At 30.9% G+C, this 23,937-nt stretch overlaps 1 protein-coding gene across 1 annotated transcript; it reads right to left on the reverse strand.

The window, feature by feature from the left end:
• Positions 1–14,277: 14,277 nt before the first annotated feature.
• Positions 14,278–22,415, reverse strand: LOC135266364 (uncharacterized). Its single transcript, XM_064356947.1, has 2 exons — positions 22,340–22,415; positions 14,278–17,526 (listed from the first exon to the last, which is right to left on the reverse strand). The coding sequence occupies exons 1-2, from the start codon at positions 22,375–22,377 to the stop codon at positions 15,363–15,365; spliced, it is 2,202 nt and encodes a 733-aa protein (XP_064213017.1). The 5' UTR covers positions 22,378–22,415; the 3' UTR covers positions 14,278–15,362.
• Positions 22,416–23,937: the final 1,522 nt, after the last annotated feature.

The following is a 23,937-nucleotide window of genomic DNA, read 5'->3' on the forward strand; positions in this document are numbered from 1 at the left end:
TTTTGTGCTAAAATAAGACGTTTTTAGTCAGTTTGATATAAGTTTTCTTGTTCAAAGCAAAATATTGTCGAAAATCAACGGTTTTTGTCTAAACTGATACAAAATTCGGTGGTTTGTGTCCGAATACAAAGTTTTCAGATTCTTTAATGTTAGGTTTGCTGCTTCTAACAAAGAATCAACGAAAATATTTTGTTTTAATACAAACTGCAATATAAAATGTCTTTATAGGACAAAACATGATGTTTGGCATCTGTTTAATAAAAATTTACTCGTTTGGAAGCATGAATCATTCCAAATAAGCTATTCTCGTCGAAACTATAATGTAATTAGTATTTTGTGCTAGAATACAGCGTTTTTGTTAGATTTATTAACAATTTTGACTATTTTAAGCAATGAAACGAATAGGATTAGCTGCCTTTATCCAAAGTGATACATAAATTGCTCTTTTATGCCAGATTAATACGTTTTTAGTCTGTTCGATGTAAGTTTTTTTGTTCAAAGCAAAAGATCGTCTAAAATAAGCCGTTTTTGTTTGAACTGATGAACAATTCAGACTGAGAGTCAACAAAAATAATTTGTTTTAATCCAAACTGATACTTTTTGACCCTATAAGAGTCCTATAAGAGTCCGAAATACGCCGTTCTCGTCAAGTCTATAACGTAATTCGTTTTTTTGTGTCAGAATACGACGTTTTCTGTCTGTTTAATACAATTTTTTAATAATAATAATAATAATAATAACAATAATAATAATAATAATAATAAAAATAATATTAATAATAATAATAGTAATAATAATAATAATAATAATAATAATAGTAGTAATAAAAGTAAGCTTAGTTTTCTAAGCAAAAATGAAGCTTATTTTGTGTGTTATATGAGCGTTTTCTCATTTCTATGCAAGAAATCATCTGCGATCTGTATTTTTAGGCAAGAAATTGTCTAAAATTAATAACTCATTTTAAAACTGGTATAAAAACATTTACTATACAAAAGTTAATAATAATAATAATAATAATAATAATAGTAATAATAATAATAAAAATAATAATAATAGTAATAAAAGTAAGCTTAGTTTTCTAAGCAAAAATGAAGCTTATTTTGTGTGTTATATGAGCGTTTTCTCATTTCTATGCAAGAGATCATCTGTGATCTGTGTTTTTAGGCAAGAAATTGAATAAAATTATAACTCATTTTAAAACTGGTATAAAAACATTTACTATACAAAAGTTAATAATAATAATAATAATAATAATAATAATAATAATAATAATAATAATAATAATAATAATAATAATAATAATAATAATAATAATAATAATAATAATAATAATAATAATAATAATGATAATAATACTTATAATAATGAATTTCTTTCTAAATTAAAGCTTAGTTTTTCTAAGCAAAAATGATGCTTATTTTGTGTTATCTAAGCGTTTTCTCATTTCTATGCAAGAGATCATCTGTGATCTGTGTTTTTAGGCAAGAAATTGTCTAAAATTAAAAACTTATTTTAAAACTGGTATAAAAACATTTACTATACAAAAGTTAATAATAATAATAATAATAATAATAATAATAATATAAATAAAAATAATAATAATAGTAATAAAAGTAAGCTTAGTTTTCTAAGCAAAAATAAAGCTTATTTTGTGTGTTATATGAGCGTTTTCTCATTTCTATGCAAGAGATCATCTGTGATCTGTGTTTTTAGGCAAGAAATTGAATAAAATTAATAACTCATTTTAAAACTGGTATAAAAACATTTACTATACAAAAGTTAATAATAATAATAATAATAATAATAATAATAGTAATAAAAGAAATAATAATAATAATAATAATAATAATAATAATAATGATAATAATACTTATAATAATAAATTTCTTTCTAAATTAAAGCTTAGTTTTTCTAAGCAAAAATGATGCTTATTTTGTGTTATCTGAGCGTTTTCTCATTTCTATGCAAGAGATCATCTGTGATCTGTGTTTTTAGGCAAGAAATTGTCTAAAATTAATAACTCATTTTAAAACTGGTATAAAAACATTTACTATACAAAAGTTATAATCGGTTTTTAATAATAATAATATTAATAATAATAATATTAATAATAATAATAATAATAATAATAATAATAATAATAGTAATAATAATAATAAAAATAATAGTAATAATAATAATATTAATAAAAATAATAATAATAGTAGTAATAAAAGTAAGCTTAGTTTTCTAAGCAAAAATGAAGCTTATTTTGTGTTACATGAGCTTTTCTCATTTCTATGCAAAAGATCATGTGTGATCTGTGTTTTTAGGCAATCTAAGCCATTTGATAGTTTTTAGGCAAGAAATTGGCTAAAATTAATAAGTTAATAATAATAATAATAATAATAATAATAATAATAATAATAATAATAATAATAATAATAATATCAATAATAATAATAATAATAATAATAATAATAATAATGATAGTAATAGTAACAAAAGTAATAATAATAATAATACTTTTAATAAGGAAAAATGGAGCTTATTTTGTGTGTTAAATGAGCGTTTTCTCATTTCTATGCAAAAGATTATGTGTGATCTGTGTTTTTAGGCAATCTAAGCCATTTTATAGTTTTTAATATTTAACAAAAATTTGCTTTAAAATAAAATGTTTGAAAAACTGAAATTAAACTAAATTAATTGCGTCTAACACTTTAGTAGAGGAAAAAGGAGAAGACATAAAAGTCACTAAAGTCTTAGAGTTGTCTTTAGTCGTCATATTAATAACAATAACATTTATAATAACAATACTAGTAGTACTAAATTTGCTTATATGCAAGCGCTTAATTAAGGTAACAGTTTTTTGGTTTCTTGCTTATATCTCGAAAACAGTTACTCCTATCAATTTTTATCTTTTCACTAAAATTAAAGTTGATAAAATTTCCTACAAAATAGTTATTTGCATTTTTCATGTAGGACTAACCATAAGCGAGATATAAGTTTGAAAATAATTAATAATTAAAAAAAAGTGTTTTAACAGAAAATGTCTTGTGATTTAAAATACACTTAATTTATTGGGTCCAATACTTTATTAGAAGAAAAAGGAGGTGACATAAAAGTCACTGAAGTCTTCAGAGTCGTTTTTAAATGCTGCATTTTTGTCTAAATCTCAAACATTGAAAACTGAATTACATTTTTGTTCAGTAACAGTTACAGTTTTCTTATTGGTTTTTTGCTTATATCTCGAAAACAGTTCCTCCTATCAAATTTTATCTTTCTTTCAAAATTAAAGCTGATAAAATTTCCAACAAAATAGTTATTTACATTTTTCTTGTAGGACCAAGCATAAACGAGTTATAGAGTTGGATATAAATAATATTTAACAAAAATTTGCTTTAAAATAAAATGTTTGAAAAACCGAAATTAAACTAAATTAATTGTGTCTAACACTTTAGTAGAGGAAAAAGAAGAAGACATAAAAGTCACCAAAGTTTTCAGAGTTGTTTTTAGTACTAAATTTGCTTATATGCAAGCCCTTAATTAAGGTAACAGTTTTTTGGTTTCTTGCTTATATCTCGAAAACAGTTACTCCTATCAATTTTTATCTTTTCACTAAAATTAAAGTTGATAAAATTTCCTACAAAATAGTTATTTGCATTTTTCATGTAGGACTAACCATAAGCGAGATATAAGTTTGAAAATAATTGATATTTAAAAAAAAATGTGCTTTAACAGAAAATGTCTTGTGATTTAAAATACACTTAATTTATTGGGTCCAATACTTTATTAGAAGAAAAAGGAGGTGACAAAAATGTCACTGAAGTTTTTAGAGTCGTTTGTAAATGATGCATTTTCGTCTTCGTCTCAAATATTGAAAACTGAATTACATTTTTGTTCAGTAACTGTAACAGTTTTCACTTTGGTTTTTTGCTTATATCTCGAAAACATTTACTCTTATCAATTTTTATCTTTCTTTCAAAATTAAAGCTGATAAAATTTCCTACAAAATAGTTACATGCATTTCTTTTGTAGGACCTACCGTAAGCGAGTTAAAGAGTTAGATATAAATAACCTTTAACAAAAATTTGCTTTAAAATTAAATGTTTGAAAAACTGAAATTAAACTAAATTAATTGTGTCTAACACTTTAGTAGAGGAAAAAGGAAAAGACATAAAAGTCACTAAAGGTTTCAGAGTCGTCTTTAGTCGTCATATTAATAACAATAACATTAATAATAATAATGCTAATAGTACTATATTTGCTTATATGCAAGCGCTTAATTAAGATAACAGATTTTGGTTTCTTGCTTATATCTCGAAAACAGTTACTCCTATCAATTTTTATTTTTTTACTAAAATTAAAGCTGATAAAATTTCCTACAAAATAGTTATTTGCATTTTTCATGTAGGACTAACCATAAGCGAGATATAAGTTTGATAATAATTAATATTTAAAAAAAAAGTGCTTTAACAGAAAATGCCTTGTGATTTAAAATACAATAAAAACATTTACTATACAAAAGTTATAATTGGTTTTTAATAATAATAATAATAATAATAATAATAATAATAATAATAATAATAATAATAATAATAATAATAATAATAATACTTATAATAATAAATTTCTTTCTAAATTAACTTATATTAAACAGGCAGAAAACGTCGTATTCTGACACAAAAAAACGAATTACGTTATAGACTTGACGAGAACGGCTTATCTCGGACTCTTATAGGACTCTTATAGGGTCAAAAAGTATCAGTTTGGATTAAAACAAATTATTTTTGTTGAGTCTCCGTCTGAATTGTTTACCAGTTCAAACAAAAACGGCTTATTTTAGACGATCTTTTGCTTTGAACAAGAAAACTTACATCGAACAGACTAAAAACGTATTAATCTGGCATAAAAGAGCAATTTATGTATCACTTTGGATAAAGGCAGCTAATCCTATTCGTTTCATTGCTTAAAATAGACAAAATTGTTAATAAATCTAACAAAAACGCTGTATTCTAGCACAAAATACTAATTACATTATAGTTTCGACGAGTATAGCTTATTTCGAATGATTCTATGCTTCCAAACGAGTAATTTTTTTTAAAACAGTTGCCAAACATCATGTTTTGTCCTATAAAGACATTTTATATTGCAGTGTGTATTACATCAAAGTAACTGAAAACCCCTTATTCTGGCACAGCAATTCGAATTACGTTTCAGTCTGGACAAAAACTGCTTACTTTAGACGATCCTTTGTTTTGAATACAAAAACTTACATTAAAATGATTAAAAACGTCTTATTCTGGCCGAAAACTGCAAATTATATATTACTCTAGATAAAAGCAATTTATCCTGATTACTCCTTTACTTAGAATAGAATAAACTTGTATAAAACTTAATGAAAACTTTAAATTTCGTCTCAAAGAAATAATTTACGTTATAGTTTTGACCAGCACTGTTTATTTCAAACAATTTTATGATTCGAAACTAATGAACTTTTATGGGGCAAATGCAAAACCACATATTACCATATAAAGCGTTGTTTTAAAGCAAATTATTACCTTTTGCAACAAGAAATTTCACGTCAAAGAAACTGAAAACATCGTATCCATGCACAAATATCGAATTACGTATCAGTTTAGGCAAATACAGCTTATTTTAAACGATTCCTTGCTATAAACAATTATTATTTATTAATAAACAATTATTTTATTAATTATTTTCAATCTTATATCTCGCTTATGGTTAGTCCTACATAAAAAATGCAAATAACTATTTTGTAGGAAATTTTATCAGCTTGAATTTTAGTAAAAAGATAAAAATTGATAAGAGTAACTGTTTTCGAGATATGAGCAAGAAACCAAAACACTGTAACCTTAATTAAGCGTTTGCATATAAGCAAATTTAGTACTATTAATATTATTATTATTAATGTTATTGTTATTAATATGACGATTAAAGACAACTTTGAAACCTTTAGTGACTTTTATGTCTTCTTCTTTTTCCTCTACTAAAGTGTTAGACACAATTAAATTAGTTTAATTTCAGTTTTTCAAACATTTTATTTTAAAGCAAATTTTTGTTAAATATTATTTATATCCAACTCTATAACTCGCTTATGGTTGGTCCTACAAGAAAAATGCAAATAACTATTTTGTAGGAAGTTTTATCAGCTTTAATTTTGAAAAAAAGATAAAAATTGATAAAAGTAACTGTTTTCGAGATATAAGCAAAAAACCAATAAGAAAACTGTGACTGTTACTGAACAAAAATGTAATTCGGTTTTCAATGTTTGCGACGACGACGAAACTGCAGCATTTAAAAACGACTCTGAAGACTTCAGTGATTTTTATGTCACTTCCTTTTTCTTCTAATAAAGTATTGGACCCAATAAATTAAGTGTATTTTAAATCACAAGACATTTTCTGTTAAAGCACTTTTTTTTTAAATATTAATTATTTTCAATCATATATCTCGCTTATGGTTAGTCCTACATGAAAAATGCAAATAACTATTTTGTAGGAAATTTTATCAGCTTGAATTTTAGTAAAAAGATAAAAATTGATAGGAGTAACTGTTTTCGAGATATAAGCAAGAAACCAAAACACTGTTACCTTAATTAAGCGTTTGCATATAAGCAAATTTAGTACTATTAGTATTATTATTATTAATGTTATTGTTATTAATATGACAACTAAAGACAACTCTGAAACCTTTAGTGACTTTTATGTCTTTTCCTTTTTCCTCTACTAAAGTGTTAGACACAATTAAATTAGTTTAATTTCAGTTTTTCAAACATTTTATTTTAAAGCAAATTTTTGTTAAATATTATTTATATCCAACTCTATAACTCGTTTATGGTTGGTCCTACAAGAAAAATGCAAATAACTATTTTGAAGGAAATGTTATCAGCTTTAATTTTGAAAAAAAGACAAAAATTTATAGGAGTAACTGTTTTCGAGATATAAGCAAGAAACCAAAAAACTGTTACCTTAATAAAGCGCTTGCATATAAGCAGATTTAGTACTATTAGTATTATTATTATTAATGTTATTGTTATTAATATGACGACTAAAAACGATTCTGAAGACTTTGGTGACTTTTATGTCTTTTTCTTTTTTCTCTACTAAAGTGTTAGACACAATTAATTTAGTTTAATTTCAGTATTTCAAACATTTTATTTTTAAGCAAGTTTTTGTTAAATATTATTTATATCCAACTTTATAACTCGCTTATGGTTGGTCCTACAAGAAAAATGCAAATAACTATTTTGTAGGAAATGTTATCAGCTTTAATTTTGAAAGAAAGATAAAAATTGATAAGAGTAACTGTTTTCGAGATATAAGCAAAAAACCAAAGTAAAAACTGTTACCGTTTCTGAACAAAAATGTAATTCAGTTTTCAATGTTTGAGACGAAGACGAAAATGCAGCATTTAAAATCGACTCTGAAGACTTCAGTGACTTATATGTCACCCCCTTATTTTCTAATAAAGTATTGGACCTAATAAATTAAGTGTATTTTAAATCACAAGACATTTTCTGTTAAAGCACTTCTTTTTTAAATATTAATTATTTTCAATCTTATATCTCGCTTATGGTTAGTCCTACATAAAAAATGCAAATAATTATTTTGTAGGAAATTTTATCAGCTTAAATTTTAGTAAAAAGATAAAAATTGATAGGAGTAACTGTTTTCGAGATATGAGCAAGAAACCAAAACACTGTTACCTTAATTAAGCGTTTGCATATAAGCAAATTTAGTACTATTAGTATTATTATTATTAATGTTATTGTTATTAATATGACGATTAAAGACAACTTTGAAACCTTTAGTGACTTTTATGTCTTCTTCTTTTTCCTCTACTAAAGTGTTAGACACAATTAAATTAGTTTAATTTCAGTTTTTCAAACATTTTATTTTAAAGCAAATTTTTGTTAAATATTATTTATATCCAACTCTATAACTCGCTTATGGTTGGTCCTACAAGAAAAATGCAAATAACTATTTTGTAAGAAATTTTATCAGCTTTAATTTTAAAAAAAAGATAAAAATTGATAGGAGTAACTGTTTTCGAGATATAAGCAAGAAACCAAAAAACTGTTACCTTAATAAAGCGCTTGCATATAAGCAGATTTAGTACTATTAGTATTATTATTATTAATGTTATTGTTATTAATATGACGACTAAAAACGATTCTGAAGACTTTGGTGACTTTTATGTCTTTTTCTTTTTTCTCTACTAAAGTGTTAGACACAATTAATTTAGTTTAATTTCAGTATTTCAAACATTTTATTTTTAAGCAAGTTTTTGTTAAATATTATTTATATCCAACTTTATAACTCGCTTATGGTTGGTCTTACAAGAAAAATGCAAATAACTATTTTGTAGGAAATGTTATCAGCTTTAATTTTGAAAGAAAGATAAAAATTGATAGGAGTAACTGTTTTCGAGATATAAGCAAAAAACCAATAAGAAAACTGTAACTGTTACTGAACAAAAATGTAATTCAGTTTTCAATGTTTGAGACGAAGACAAAAATGCAGCATTTAAAAACGACTCTGAAGACTTCAGTGACTTTTATGTCACCTCCTTTTTCTTCTAATACAGTATTGGACCCAATAAATTAAGTGTATTTTATAAATCACAAGACATTTTCTGTTAAAACACTTTTTTTTAATTATTAATTATTTTCAAACTTATATCTCGCTTATGGTTAGTTCTACATGAAAAATGCAAATAACTATTTTGTAGGAAATTTTATCACCTTAATTTTAGTGAAAAAGTAAAAATTGATAGGAGTAACTGTTTTCGAGATATAAGCAAAAAACAAAAAAACTGTTACCTTAATTAAGCGCTTGCATATAAGCAAATTTAGTACTACAAGTATTGTTATTATAAATTTTATTGTTATTAATATGACGACTAAAGACAACTCTAAGACTTTAGTGACTTTTATGTCTCCTCCTTTTTTCTCTACTAAAGTGTTAGACACACTTAATTTAGTTTAATTTCAGTTTTTCAAACATTTTATTTTAATGCAAATTTTTGTTAAATATTAAAAACTATTAAATGGCTTAGATTGCCTAAAAACACAGATCACACATGATCTTTTGCATAGAAATGAGAAAACGCTCATGTAACACACAAAATAAGCTCCATTTTTCCTTATTAAAAGTATTATTATTATTATTACTTTTGTTACTATTATTATTATTATTATTATTATTATTATTATTGTTATTATTATTATTATTATTAATATTATTATTATTATTATTATTATTATTATTATTATTATTATTATTAACTTTTGTATAGTAAATGTTTTTATACCAGTTTTAAAATGAGTTATTAATTTTAGCCAATTTCTTGCCTAAAAACTATCAAATGGCTTAGATTGCCTAAAAACACAGATCACACATGATCTTTTGCATAGAAATGAGAAAAGCTCATATAACACAAAATAAGCTTCATTTTTGCTTAGAAAACTAAGCTTACTTTTATTACTACTATTATTATTATTTTTATTATTATTATTATTATTACTATTATTTTTATTATTATTATTACTATTATTATTATTATTATTATTACTTTTATTACTATTATTATTATTATTATTATTATTAAAAACCTATTATAACTTTTGTATAGTAAATGTTTTTATTGTATTTTAAATCACAAGGCATTTTCTGTTAAAGCACTTTCTTTTTAAATATTAATTATTATCAAACTTATATCTCGCTTATGGTTAGTCTTACATGAAAAATGCAAATAACTATTTTGTAGGAAATTTTATCAGCTTTAATTTTAGTAAAAAGATAAAAATTGATAGGAGTAACTGTTTTCGAGATATAAGCAAGAAACCAAAAAACTGTTACCTTAATTAAGCGCTTGCATATAAGCAAATTTAGTAATATTAGTATTACTAATATTAATGTTATTGTTATTAATGTGACGATTAAAAACGACTCTTAAGACTTTGGTGACTTTTATGTCTTCTCCTTTTTCCTCTACTAAAGTGTTAGTCTTAATTTAGTTTAATTTCGGTTTTTCAAACATTTTATTTTAAAGCAAATTTTTGTTAAAGATTATTTATATCCAACTCTATAACTCGCTTATGGTTGGTCCTACAAAAAAATGCAAATAACTATTTTGTAGGAAATTTTATCAGCTTTAATTTTGAAAAAAAGATAAAAATTGATAGGAGTAACTGTTTTCGATATATAAGCAAGAAACCAAAAAACTGTTATCTTAATTAAGCGTTTGCATATAAGCAAATTTAGTACTATTAGTATTATTATTATTAATGTTATTGTTATTAATATGACGACTAAAGACGACTCTGAAACATTTAGTAACTTTTATGTCTTCTCCTTTTTCCTCTACTAAAGTGTTAGACACAATTAATTTAGTTTAATTCGGGTTTTTCAAGCATTTTATTTTAAAGCAAATTTTTGTTAAATATTATTTATATCCAACTCTATAACTCGTTTATGCTTGGTCCTACAAGAAAAACGTAAATAACTATCTTGTTGGAAATTTTATCAGCTTTAATTTTGAAAGAAAGATAAAATTTGATAGGAGTAACTGTTTTCGAGACATAAGCAAAAAACCAAAAAGAAAACTGTAACTGTTACTGAACAAAAATGTAATTCAGTTTTCAATGTTTGAGACGAAGACAAAAATGCAGCATTTAAAAACGACTCTGAAGACTTCAGTGACTTTTATGTCACCTCTTTTTCTTCTAATAAAGTATTGAACCCAATAAATTAAGTGTATTTTAAATCACAAGACATTTTCTGTTAAAACACTTTTTTTTAATTATTAATTATTTTCAAACTTATATCTCGCTTATGGTTAGTTCTACATGAAAAATGCAAATAACTATTTTGTAGGAAATTTTATCACCTTTAATTTTAGTGAAAAAGTAAAAATTGATAGGAGTAACTGTTTTCGAGATATAAGCAAAAAACCAAAAAACTGTTACCTTAATTAAGCGTTTGCATATAAGCAAATTTAGTACTATTAGTATTATTATTATTAATGTTATTGTTATTAATATGACGACTAAAGACAACTCTAAGACTTTAGTGACTTTTATGTCTCCTCCTTTTTTCTCTACTAAAGTGTTAGACACACTTAATTTAGTTTAATTTCAGTTTTTCAAACATTTTATTTTAATGCAAATTTTTGTTAAATATTAAAAACTATTAAATGGCTTAGATTGCCTAAAAACACAGATCACACATGATCTTTTGCATAGAAATGAGAAAACGCTCATGTAACACACAAAATAAGCTCCATTTTTCCTTATTAAAAGTATTATTATTATTATTACTTTTGTTACTAATACTATTATTATTCTTATTATTATTATTATTATTATTATTGTTATTATTATTATTATTAGTAGTAGTATTATTATTATTATTATTATTATTATTATTATTATTATTATTATTATTATTATTATTATTATTATTATTATTAACTTTTGTATAGTAAATGTTTTTATACCAGTTTTAAAATGAGTTATTAATTTTAGCCAATTTCTTGCCTAAAAACTATCAAATGGCTTAGATTGCCTAAAAACACAGATCACACATGATCTTTTGCATAGAAATGAGAAAAGCTCATATAACACAAAATAAGCTTCATTTTTGCTTAGAAAACTAAGCTTACTTTTATTACTACTATTATTATTATTTTTATTATTATTATTATTATTACTATTATTTTTATTATTATTATTATTAGTATTATTATTATTATTATTATTATTATTATTAATATTATTATTATTAAAAACCGATTATAACTTTTGTATAGTAAATGTTTTTATACCAGTTTTAAAATGAGTTATTAATTTTAGACAATTTCTTGCCTAAAAAAACAGATCACAGATGATCTCTTGCATAGAAATGAGAAAACGCTCAGATAACACAAAATAAGCATCATTTTTGCTTAGAAAAACTAAGCTTTAATTTACAAAGAAATTCATTATTATAAGTATTACTATCATTATTATTATTATTATTATTATTATTATTATTATTATTATTATTATTACTATTATTATTGTTATTATTACTATTATTATTATTATTATTATTATTATTATTATTATTATTATTATTATTAACTTTTGTATAGTAAATGTTTTTATACCAGTTTTAAAATGAGTTATTAATTATTAATTTTATTCAATTTCTTGCCTAAAAACACAGATCACAGATCATCTCTTGCATAGAAATGAGAAAACGCTCATATAACACACAAAATAAGCTTCATTTTTGCTTAGAAAACTAAGCTTACTTTTGTTACTATTATTATTATTTTTATTATTATTATTATTATTATTATTATTACTATTATTATTATTATTATTATTATTAACTTTTGTATAGTAAATGTTTTTATACCAGTTTTAAAATGAGTTATTAATTTTAGACAATTTCTTGCCTAAAAATACAGATCACAGATGATTTCTTCCATTGAAATGAGAAAACGCTCATATAACACACAAAATAAGCTTCATTTTTGCTTAGAAAACTAAGCTTACTTTTATTACTATTATTATTATTATTATTATTATTATTATTATTATTATTATTATTATTATTATTATTGTTATTATTATTATTATTATTAAAAAATTATATTAAACAGACAGAAAACGTCGTATTCTGACACAAAAAAACGAATTACGTTATAGACTTGACGAGAACGGCGTATCTCGGACTCTTATAGGACTCTTATAGGGTCAAAAAGTATCAGCTTGGATTAAAACAAATTATTTTTGTTGACTCTCAGTCTGAATTGTTCATCAGTTCAATCAAAAACGGCTTATTTTAGACGATCTTTTGCTTTGAACATGAAAACATACATCGAACAGACTAAAAACGTATTAATCTGGCATAAAAGAGCAATTTATGTATCACTTTGGATAAAGGCAGCTAATCCTATTCGTTTCATTGCTTAAAATAGACAAAATTGTTAATAAATCTAACAAAAACGCTGTATTCTAGCACAAAATACTAATTACATTATAGTTTCGACGAGAATAGCTTATTTGGAATGATTCTATGCTTCCAAACGAGTAAATTTTTATTAAACAGACGCCAAACATCATGTTTTGTCCTATAAAGACATTTTATATTGCAGTTTGTATTAAAACAAAATATTTTCGTTGATTCTTTGTTAGAAGCAGCAAACCTAACATTAAAGAATCTGAAAACTTTGTATTCGGACACAAACCACCGAATTTTGTATCAGTTTAGACAAAAACGGTTGATTTTCGAGAATATTTTGCTTTGAACAAGAAAACTTATATCAAACTGACTAAAAACGTCTTATTTTAGTACAAAACAAAAGATTTGCGTTATAGTCTTAACGAGAGCTGTTAATTTCAAACGGTTCTATGCTTTGAAACGAGTAAACTTTCACTGTACAGAGGAAAAACATCTTATTTCGCCTTTTAAAAACGATTCATGCTACAGTTTGGATAAAAACCAATTATTTTCGTTAATTCATTGTTACAAACATAAACCTTACATCAAAGTAACTGAAAACCCCTTATTCAGGCACAGAAATTCGAATTACGTTTCAGTCTGGACAAAAACTGCTTACTTTAGACGATCCTTTGTTTTGAATACAAAAACTTACATTAAAAAGATTAAAAACGTCTTATTCTGGCTGAAAACTGCAAATTATATATTACTCTAGATAAAAGCAATTTATCCTGATTACTCCTTTACTTAGAATAGAGTAAACTTGTATAAAACTTAATGAAAACTTTAAATTTCGTCTCAAAGAAATAATTTACGTTATAGTTTTGACTAGCACTGTTTATTTCAAACGATTTTATGATTCGAAACTAATGAACTTTTATGGGGCAGTAACAAAACCACATATTACCATATAAAGCGTTGTTTTAAAGCAAATTATTACCTTTTGCAACAAGAAATTTCACGTCAAAGAAACTGAAAACTTCGTATCCATACATAAATATCGAATTACGTATCAGTTTAGGCAAATACAGCTTATTTTAAACGATTCCTTGCTATAAACAAGAAAAATTTTATCAAGCATATTGTCACGTGTGTGACGGGGTGGACAGGGGACAATAATCAAAACGGAAGCTTTCTTTCATAAGAGTCTATATTTAACTACCAAACTAACACTAATGTGATGTAAAGATTTACTTACATTCTAGTCGCTATAAAGCTCTTCATGGCACCGACCATATGTCACCCTTTGTCACTTTCCACTGACTATCAACGAAATGAATGAATTCTACGTTTCTCTACGGCGACCCCGTAGTTCGAACCACCGGAAGGCTGACTTAGCTATTGCTCATCGGAATTCGCAAATTCCGATATCAGCAATAGCTTGCAACCTCGCTAGGGTGTTCGACCTAAGAGGAAGCTCAACTTCCCGTTGGTGACATATGCCCGGCCCTTCAAGATTGTCGTCTCGACAATTTATTTCCTATTCTAACCTAACAGTTACAATTCTAAGTTCTGCCAACAACCCACAACCACGTTATCCTCACTTCTCAAGAAACATCCCTTATGCCACCTGATGTTTTGGAAGGGGTCTTCTTTCTTCCCAGAATGGACCAGGAAGGCTTTCAGATCAGCGTAGGTGAACCAGGGTTCCTCATGTGTGGTGGGTGGTCCATCTCTTTGGGGCGTACTTCTCGAACGACCTGATGATGACTTGGGGCTCGTCCTCTACGGTGTCGACCCTTTCAGGTTACAGTCAGTAACTGTTTCTACGCCTTTGTTTGTTCCCAATGGGTACGACGGCAATACGTCACAGAGTCGGGACTTCCAGCTTGTAGCTTGGTTTAGGAAGTCCTCCACTTCATGTTATTTTGAGTTTTTGACTGACGTTTTCTCCTATCCCCCCGGTTCTACGGCTACCTGCCTCTCCTTCAGCTCTCCCTGTCCGACCGCTCTGTCTTTGGTTTGTGAGGCTCTTCTCGTGGGCGTTGGGCAGAAGAAAAAAAAACAACAATTACAAACAATCCTTAACCTATTTACATCTATCAGAGTCACTGACTCTACTACATTACATGATTCTTGACCTAGATACTACATATTATTACTATTTTGCTGACAAGTCCGAACTAAGTCGAGTTAGTTCGACCTTGTCAGGTATCTTCTTTCATCCTTAGCCGTGACTGTGACCCAGATATTATTATCAACAGTCCGACTATGAACTATTTCTCGTTTTTTTTTTCCAAAAATTTCTTCCCTCTTTTTTTTTGTAACCCCATAATACTAGCTAGGTACCCTTATAAAATCTATTCCCCCTTTTGTTTGTCTTTCTCTATGTCCCATGACTCCCTTAATTTTGTGTTTTTTTTTTCTCTAGATTTCACTTACGTTGTGGATCATTACTTCACTCCTAGTTGGGAGTGGCTCCAAAGTCACTCTGGTCTTTTGACCTCTTGCCAAAGACAGCAGGCTTGCTTCATCCAGTTCGAGTCGTCCCTCCGACCGACTCTTTTCCCTGTGGTTCACTCTTGGCCTTGGAGAAAGTACTTCATTTTCCTCCGAACTCGCGCTACCTTCTTCTTCTCGAATTTTTGACCCTTGCCGAGAGTTTGTCTCTTTTGAATTTCTTTTCCTGCAGCACAACTTAATAATTTTTGCTAATACATAAATAAGAAAGGTTAATAATGCTATGTGCATGAGCACGAGAACCACTTGGTGACCCAATTGGCTCTCCTCACCCCAAGCGTGCACTCCTGGAGTGGGAGCAATTATTATCCCTCCTGGATTCCTTTTTAACACCAAGTATGCCACGAACACTGACAGGACCGTGTTCCAAATCAGTAAAATCGTATCACCGTGCAAAGCGTATGTGGCGCTGAACTGATGGTCGATGTTATGATTATTCAGCTGTTCTCTTATCTCTTCCACTCGATTTGCTGTTGATGTCAGATTGAGATGGGGAACGGTGAGAGTCCAGTTCAAGTTGAGACATTGGCTTACGTTCGTAAATCTTAATTGGTCCTTCTGTCTAAATTCACCTAATACTAGTGAACCAAGCGAGGACCATATTGCCGGTATCACGTGGACTACGGATACTTCCTTCACTTCCTGCTCTATGCATGGGTATCTTTTTTCAATTAAGACTTCTTCCCTTGAAATAAGTGTACAATGACAGGGCACGTGAATTTTTCTTGCTCCCGGTTGAATTTTGTCGCTTGTAGGTCCGATTGTGGTTTCATGTGCGTCACAGCGAATACTGGCTTTTTCGTCAATATGAGTCATGATAAATATTTCGTCTTCGATCTCTGTGATAGTCAGTGCTTGTGATCTGTAGCATGTCATAGGACAATGGCTTCCTAATTCTTCGATTGACCCCCCTGAGATTAATTTTCTTACGCACGTCGGCCCATGAATCGAATCGGCCGAAAACCTCGGTAGGAAACACAATTTATTTTCAAAAGGTCGACAGTGGTGCAGGCTCACACCGGAGATTGTTCTCGTCTCTATTTTCTTCCCGTTCGAAATTGCGACATATGTGCTCTCATGTTGAATCCTGCAAGTGTGGTTGTACCAGGCGAAAGGTACACTGATTAACTCATACAGAGTCCAGGTGTAACCTTTTCTTCTAATTGGGATTCGTACTTGTATGGTTATGTTTCCTCCAGTCAGCGTGCAATCACTTATCGGTAGCGTGTATAACATCCAGATGTTACTCGTAGGAATGGCCAGTTCCTGATCGTGTTGCTGGATGTGTAGGGCTAATTTCTGTAGGTCTTTTCTCAAAATTGCTGGTGGTAAGATGGTCTGAGGTATCAAGTGTTGTTTACAGGCGGTCGCAATTTCGTTTTCTTCCATCGTTCTTAAGTTGTTCAAGGTCCTTTTTAAATTTAGATAGGTGTTGTAGACCGCCGCTGTGATTAATTTTTCGTCCTCCTCCATGTGAATGTTGTTGTTGTTTGTCATGTCCATTGCCAGTTTTTCGATTATGTGCATCCTTTTCTCCACCTTTTCAAAAGCGGTCGCTGCTTCTTTTTGGTACGCTGCAAATTCGTGTGACTCCTTACCTATGTTTTTCAAGGTTTCGCTTAATCCTCGTTGGATTTCTTCTACGTGTTGTGCTAATTCGCCTTCTGTCATTGCCAACTTATTAAATTTTTGTTGTGTCGCAAACCCGCAACACCATTCGAATGAACTTGCTATGAAGTCCAGCGCCCTTTGAAATCTTCTGTTTGTTTGGTGGCCCGCTTTAACCTGACTGTCCACCATTTGTCCCAACATTGAACGTTCCCTCTCATAGATGGTCGAAGGTCTCCCCATCTCATCGATTATTTTACATCCGACTTTTCCTTCTCCTCTGCTACAATAGTTGATCGGGTTAATTTCACTTTCTGTCTTCATGTTTGACCTCCAGCTCGTCGAATAGGTAAGGGGAATGGTGGCTTCATAATTAATTGTCCCTGGTAACTTTTTCCAGTACACCCCTGTACTGATTTCGACTTCCTCTGCTAGAGACATGGTCATGGGAAGAATAAAAAATCTGCAAGAAGATACATTTTAATTTTTTAATTCATTATTTTCCTAAAATTACCCTTATCCCTTAATTAGTTTCTTAACCTATCTTACACACTATTAATTACACAGATTTTTTTTTTCACGGGCCCTGAGTCGGAGAAGTCCATGGGTCGTGATATTTCAAAATCCGACTGACGTGAACAACTTCGCGTTTTGGCTTCTTTTTCGTACCAAGCTCCAATTCGTAGTTGACATCACTTACTTTTTTCACCACTGTGTACGGCCCAAACCATCGGCACATCAATTTGGGACTTTTTCCTATTTTTCGCCTTGGTACGAACATCTTTACTTGTTCTCCCACTGAAAAGTCCACATGTCGATGAAAGGAGTCGTACCGGTCCTTGTCGTATCCTTGCCGTTTGGTGATATTTGCCGCCGCTTGCGCTTGAATTGCGAGCAGTTTTTCCCGAATTTCAATGATGTCCTTGTTCTCCACTTGCATTGCCAATAAATTTGCCTCCGTCGGCAATGTGGGAAGTCTTCCGAACAATACTAAATAGGGTGGGTACCCCGTAGTTGCCTGCACGCTTGTATTGTACCCGAACGTTGTGGGTTTTACGTATTCGTCCCAATCTCGCTGGTCAGTCCCGGTAAAAATGGCTAACATACCCGCTAATGTTTTGTTGTATTTTTCAACGAGTCCGTTTGTTTGTGGTCTGTACGCTGTTGTGTATAAGTCCTTCGCCACGCCCATTAATTTCAATAATTCGGTTACCATTTGGCTCCGAAACACTGTTCCCCTGTCACTCAAAAAACAACGCGGTGCTCCATAAATGGTAATTACATTTTCGAATATGAATCTTGAGACGCTCTTTGCTGAACCGTCCTTGATGGCTCCTGCAATTGCATATCTGGAAACATATTCTGTGCAGACAATTACCATTGTATTTCCTGACTGCGATTTGGGAAATGGTCCTAAGAGATCTACCGAAAGCATTGACCAAATTGTCCCCACAGGAATTGGTTGTAGCAATCCTGCTCCTTTTTTGAAATCTTCACCTTTTCGAGACTGGCAATCCGGACATCCCCTAACAAATTTTTCCACATCTTTTTGTTGTCCAGTCCAGAAGTACCTTTCTCGAATTTTTTCCAACGTTTTAGTTGTCCCTAAATGTCCGCTTAGTGGATCACTGTGGTGGTTATATAAGATTTCCCCTATTAAAGATTTTGGAATTGCGAGTAGGTGATCTCTTCCGACTTCGCGAGTGTTTTTCTTATATAGCACCCCATCTATAAGAGAAAAATTTTTTGCCCTTCTTCTTGTCCCTATTGGGATATTTGTGTCATTGTCGTTTTCCACTGCAGTTATTAATTCCTTTAGTTCATCGTCCTCTAGCTGAAGTTGTCTCAACTCGTCTGGTTCCACGAGGTAAGTTGGGATTTCTTCGCAATCGACCTCATCGGCTTCGTTCCGTTCGGCTACCGGATTCCTTGACAAGCAATCAGCATCCTTGTGTTTTGACCCGCTTCGATGAACCACGGTGTACTGAAATTCTGATAATTTTATGGCCCATCTTGCTAGTTTTCCAGTTGGATCTTTGATTGATTTTAACCAGCGAATTGCGCTATGATCTGTGACAATTTTTACGTGTCTACCGTGTACTAAATGTCTTAGGTATGATAGAGCCCACACGCACCCCAAACATTCTAATTCTGTAATTCCCAAGTTCCTCTCGTTCTTTGTTAGGCTGCGGCTAACAAAAGCGATAGGGTGGCTTTGTTGGTCTTCTCCCACCTGTAATAAAACTGCTCCGAGCCCCTGCAGACTGGCGTCCACTCTTAATTCGCAATCCTTGTTCGGGTCAAATCTTCGAAGAACTGGTGTTGTCGTCATTTTCTCCTTTAGCATGTTGAACGCCTGTTCCTGTTCCTTACTCCATTCGAATTTCAGTTTTCTTTTTGTTACTTCATGTAGTGGGCGAGCAATGGCTGAGAAATTCTTAATAAATTTGCGGTAGTAGTTGCACATTCCTAAAAATCGTTGAACCTCCTTGACTGATTTTGGCGTCGGCATATTTGCAATGCCGTTTATTTTATTCTGATCCACGCTGATGCCCTCAGCGTTCACTTTAAACCCTAGTATTTCGATTTCCCTTTTCAGATAATGGCACTTACTTGGTTTTAACGTCAGTCCTGCTTCTCGAAGCCTGTGAAATACCCTTTTTAATTTTTCGATGTGTTCCTCAACGGTCCTCGAAAAAATGATGATGTCATCTAAATAGATTAGGATGTCCTTCCACTTCATATCCGAAAAAAGTTTGTCCATAAGAGCTTGGAAAGTTCCTGGTGCGCAACAAAGACCGAATGGCATGACGTTAAATTGATACTGACCTTGACCCTGAGCGATAAATGCTGTGTACTCTTTACACTCATCTTTGACGGCTACCTGCCAATATCCGCTTGTTAAGTCCAGGGTTGAGTAGTATTGACTGTCGTGCCCGATGTAGGTCATTACGTCGTCTATGTTGGGAATGGGATAGTTGCATTTCTTCGTCACTTCATTTAACTTCCGATAGTCGACGCAAAACCTCATTTTTCCGTCTTTTTTTTTCGTCAGTACCACTGGAAATCCCCACGGACTCGTGCTCGGTTCGATTATTTTGTTTTCCAACATTTCGTTAATTTGGTCGTTAATAATTTCGCGTTCTATGTGTGATACCCTGTATGGCTTACACTTAATGGGTTTGGCTCCTTGTACATCTATTTCGTGTTCTACTAAATTTGTTTTACCCAATTCTGACGTTGAGTTCGCAAAAATGTCCGAGAATTCCTGTAATAGTTTGTTTATTTTCTTTTTATCTGACTCCGGTAAACAGCTGTTTATGTTGTGGTCATCAGGTTTCACGCTGTGTTTCTTTATCGACGTGTACAAGAAAAATTTTTCGCCAAGTAGATCGCCCGCCTCCTCTTGTAACCATCCCAGTGTTGTTCCCTTATAAACACGAATGCAGTTGTTTGCTCTTGAAGTGAGTACTGTTTCAAGTTGATTGTTATTGGTTTTTTCTAATAAACCAATTAGCAGTCCCCTAGGTACCAAAAATCGTTCATTTTTTATGAATTCGCCATCTTTTCCGTCTTCCTGTTTGGCACTTGTCCCTAATTTAATTCTTACCGGGCGTCCAGGTCTGAGAATAACATCTGTCTGTGTCATCACTTTGATTTTCTTGATGTCGTCAGCGTTTTTCGTCTCCGTTTGTAGTACGGTAGTGTTTGTGTCATCACTCTTTGACCTATTTTCCGACTTCGTTCTTATCTTCACTCCTGCTCTCGGGAAATGGATCATTTTTTCCCCGTAGTTTATGATGACCTCTTCGCGCTTTAAAAATGCATCTCCTAAGATTACCGGACTTGGCAATTTATCAACTACGATTGCCTCGAATTCGAATTTCCTATTACCTAAATGTAGTTCAAAATTTGTCTTACCTAAGGTGGGAATTTTGTGGTTCCCTACCGTCCTTAAAAATAACCTATTCTTATCTGATAACTTATTCTCTACTAACTCTCTACTTACAAGATTATTACTACACCCCGTGTCTATTATGACGTCTACGTTCTTACCTCTATGATACCCCGTTATTAATAATATATTTGTCGGCGTCCCGGTTGTGAAAATGCTGTCGACTTGGACGACATCCGGACGCACGTCGGACGCCGTCCTTACTCTTTTCCCGCATAATTTTTTCCGTCGCTTCTACCTTCGTTCTTCTTCCTGTTCCGGCAGACGGCCGCAAAATGTCCAGGTTTTCCGCAAACGAAGCATTTTTTCGTCTGGGGAGCCGGGTTCCTCTCGAAGTTCTTTCTTTCTTGATTTCTGCAAACCGATGCGTAATGTCCCGGTTTACCACAAGAAAAACAGATGGGTCTCCCGTCCTTGGTCCTAGTATTTGGGAATTGTTGTCGCCGATTTTCCCATTTCCGGTTTTCCTCGTGGCTGGTCCGTGACCTGTTCGCTTCCGTTTGCTGACGGTGCGTTCTGTCGTTCATTGTTACGAACGCACTGTCCGCTGAAATGTTGTTAATCAGCGACTTTTTCTTCACTTCGCTAATTTTGAAGACAAGATTTTTGATGTCTCTCTTACTCATCTCTGGGTCGCTAAACATCAAAAATGTTTCCGCTAACTGTGGCAGCAAACCCTCCTCGAAAAACATCCTGAATGTCGCATCCGACATTTGAGGGTCATATTCCTGTTGAAGCGACAATAACTCGAAATAATAGGATTTTATATCTTCATTCACTCCCTGTTTGCGGCTTTCAAACCTCATTCTTGCGCTTTTCGTGGAATTTCCTCGTCCGAATTCCTCTAGGAAGTCTGCCACTAATTGCCTCCACGTTTTTGTAGCGTTTTGTGCTTCTCCTGTGTACTCATTGTACCAAACCGACGCCGCTTTTTCTAGGAAAATCGGAAGGTACGCAATTTTCAAGTTGTCGTCCCAAGCGTTCGCCAGTGCTACCCTATTGTATGTTTGTATGAAGGTATTTGGATCCACCGTGGCTGGATCCTATTTTCGCTGACCCCTAACTTTTACGCGAACATATTGCCTCCTATCCACCGATCGTGCCGTCGGCGAATTCCACGTCACGGTAATTTTTCAATTATAAATCTTTCATACTAATACGAACTTCATTTTAAAATTCCGAAATCTTGGGGCGCCTCCACCATAATGTCACGTGTGTGACGGGGTGGACAGGGGACAATAATCAAAACGGAAGCTTTCTTTCATAAGAGTCTATATTTAACTACCAAACTAACACTAATGTGATGTAAAGATTTACTTACATTCTAGTCGCTATAAAGCTCTTCATGGCACCGACCATATGTCACCCTTTGTCACTTTCCACTGACTATCAACGAAATGAATGAATTCTACGTTTCTCTACGGCGACCCCGTAGTTCGAACCACCGGAAGGCTGACTTAGCTATTGCTCATCGGAATTCGCAAATTCCGATATCAGCAATAGCTTGCAACCTCGCTAGGGTGTTCGACCTAAGAGGAAGCTCAACTTCCCGTTGGTGACAATATTGAAAACGTCTTATTCTCGAAAATAAGAGCAAATTATGTATCAGTTTTAACAAAAGCGGATTACTCTGTTTGATTCTATGCTTAGAGTAGAGTAAACTACTATAAAACGTAATGAAAACTCTATATTCAAGCTCAAAAGAACAAATTACGTTATAGTTTGGACTAAAAAAAAATATTTCGGACGATTACATACTTCGAAGTAAGCAAACTTTAATTGAACAAGTGCAAAAGCTAATACTTTGCTTTAAAATAACAATTTATGTGGTAAAATGGTATTTTGCATCTGTCCTATAAAAGTTTACTCGTTTCGCTTCATTGAATCATTCGAAATAAATTATTTTGACACAACAACAACGAAAATAATTTGTTTTTGTTTAAACTGTAACATAAGTCGCTTTTATAAAACGAACTAAGACGTTTGGCTTCTGTTTAGTGAAAGTTTTCTCGTTTGGGGGCATAAAATCGTTTGAAATTAACAGTTCTGGTCAAAACTATAACGTAAATTATTTCCTTGAGACGATATTTAAAGTTTTCATTAAGTTTTATACAAGTTTGCTCTATTCTAAGCAAAGGAGTAATCGGGATAAACTACTTTTATCCAAAGTAATACATAATTTGCAGTTTTGAGCCAGAATAAGACGTTTTTAATCTTTTTAATGTAAGTTTTCGTGTTCAAAAGAAAGAATCGTCTAAAATAAGCAATTTGTGTCTAGACTGAAACGTAATTTGATTTTCTGTGACATAAATCGTTTTTTAAAAGCGAAATTAGACGTTTTGCCTCTGTTCAGTGAAAGTATACTGGTTTCAAAGCATAGAATCGTTTGAAATTAACAGTTCTCGTCAAGACTATAACGCAAATCTTTAAAGTGATACAAAGAAATAATTTACGTTATAGTTTTGACCAGAACTCTTAATTTCAAACGATTTTATGCCCCCAAACGAGAAAACTTTCACTAAACAGAAGCCAAACGTCTTAGTTCGTTTTATAAAAGCGACTTATGTTACAGTTTAAACAAAAACAAATTGTTTTCGTTGTTGTTGTGTCAAAATAATTTATTTCGAATGATTCAATGAAGCGAAACGAGTAAACTTTTATAGGACAGATGCAAAATACCATTTTACCACATAAATTGTTATTTTAAAGCAAAGTATTAGCTTTTGCACTTGTTCAATTAAAGTTTGCTTACTTCGAAGTATGTAATCGTCCGAAATATTTTTTTTTAGTCCAAACTATAACGTAATTTGTTCTTTTGAGCTTGAATATAGAGTTTTCATTACGTTTTATAGTAGTTTACTCTACTCTAAGCATAGAATCAAACAGAGTAATCCGCTTTTGTTAAAACTGATACATAAT

This window comes from Tribolium castaneum, chromosome 5 (genome assembly GCF_031307605.1).
Source record: "Tribolium castaneum strain GA2 chromosome 5, icTriCast1.1, whole genome shotgun sequence".
NCBI lineage: Eukaryota > Metazoa > Arthropoda > Insecta > Coleoptera > Tenebrionidae > Tribolium > Tribolium castaneum.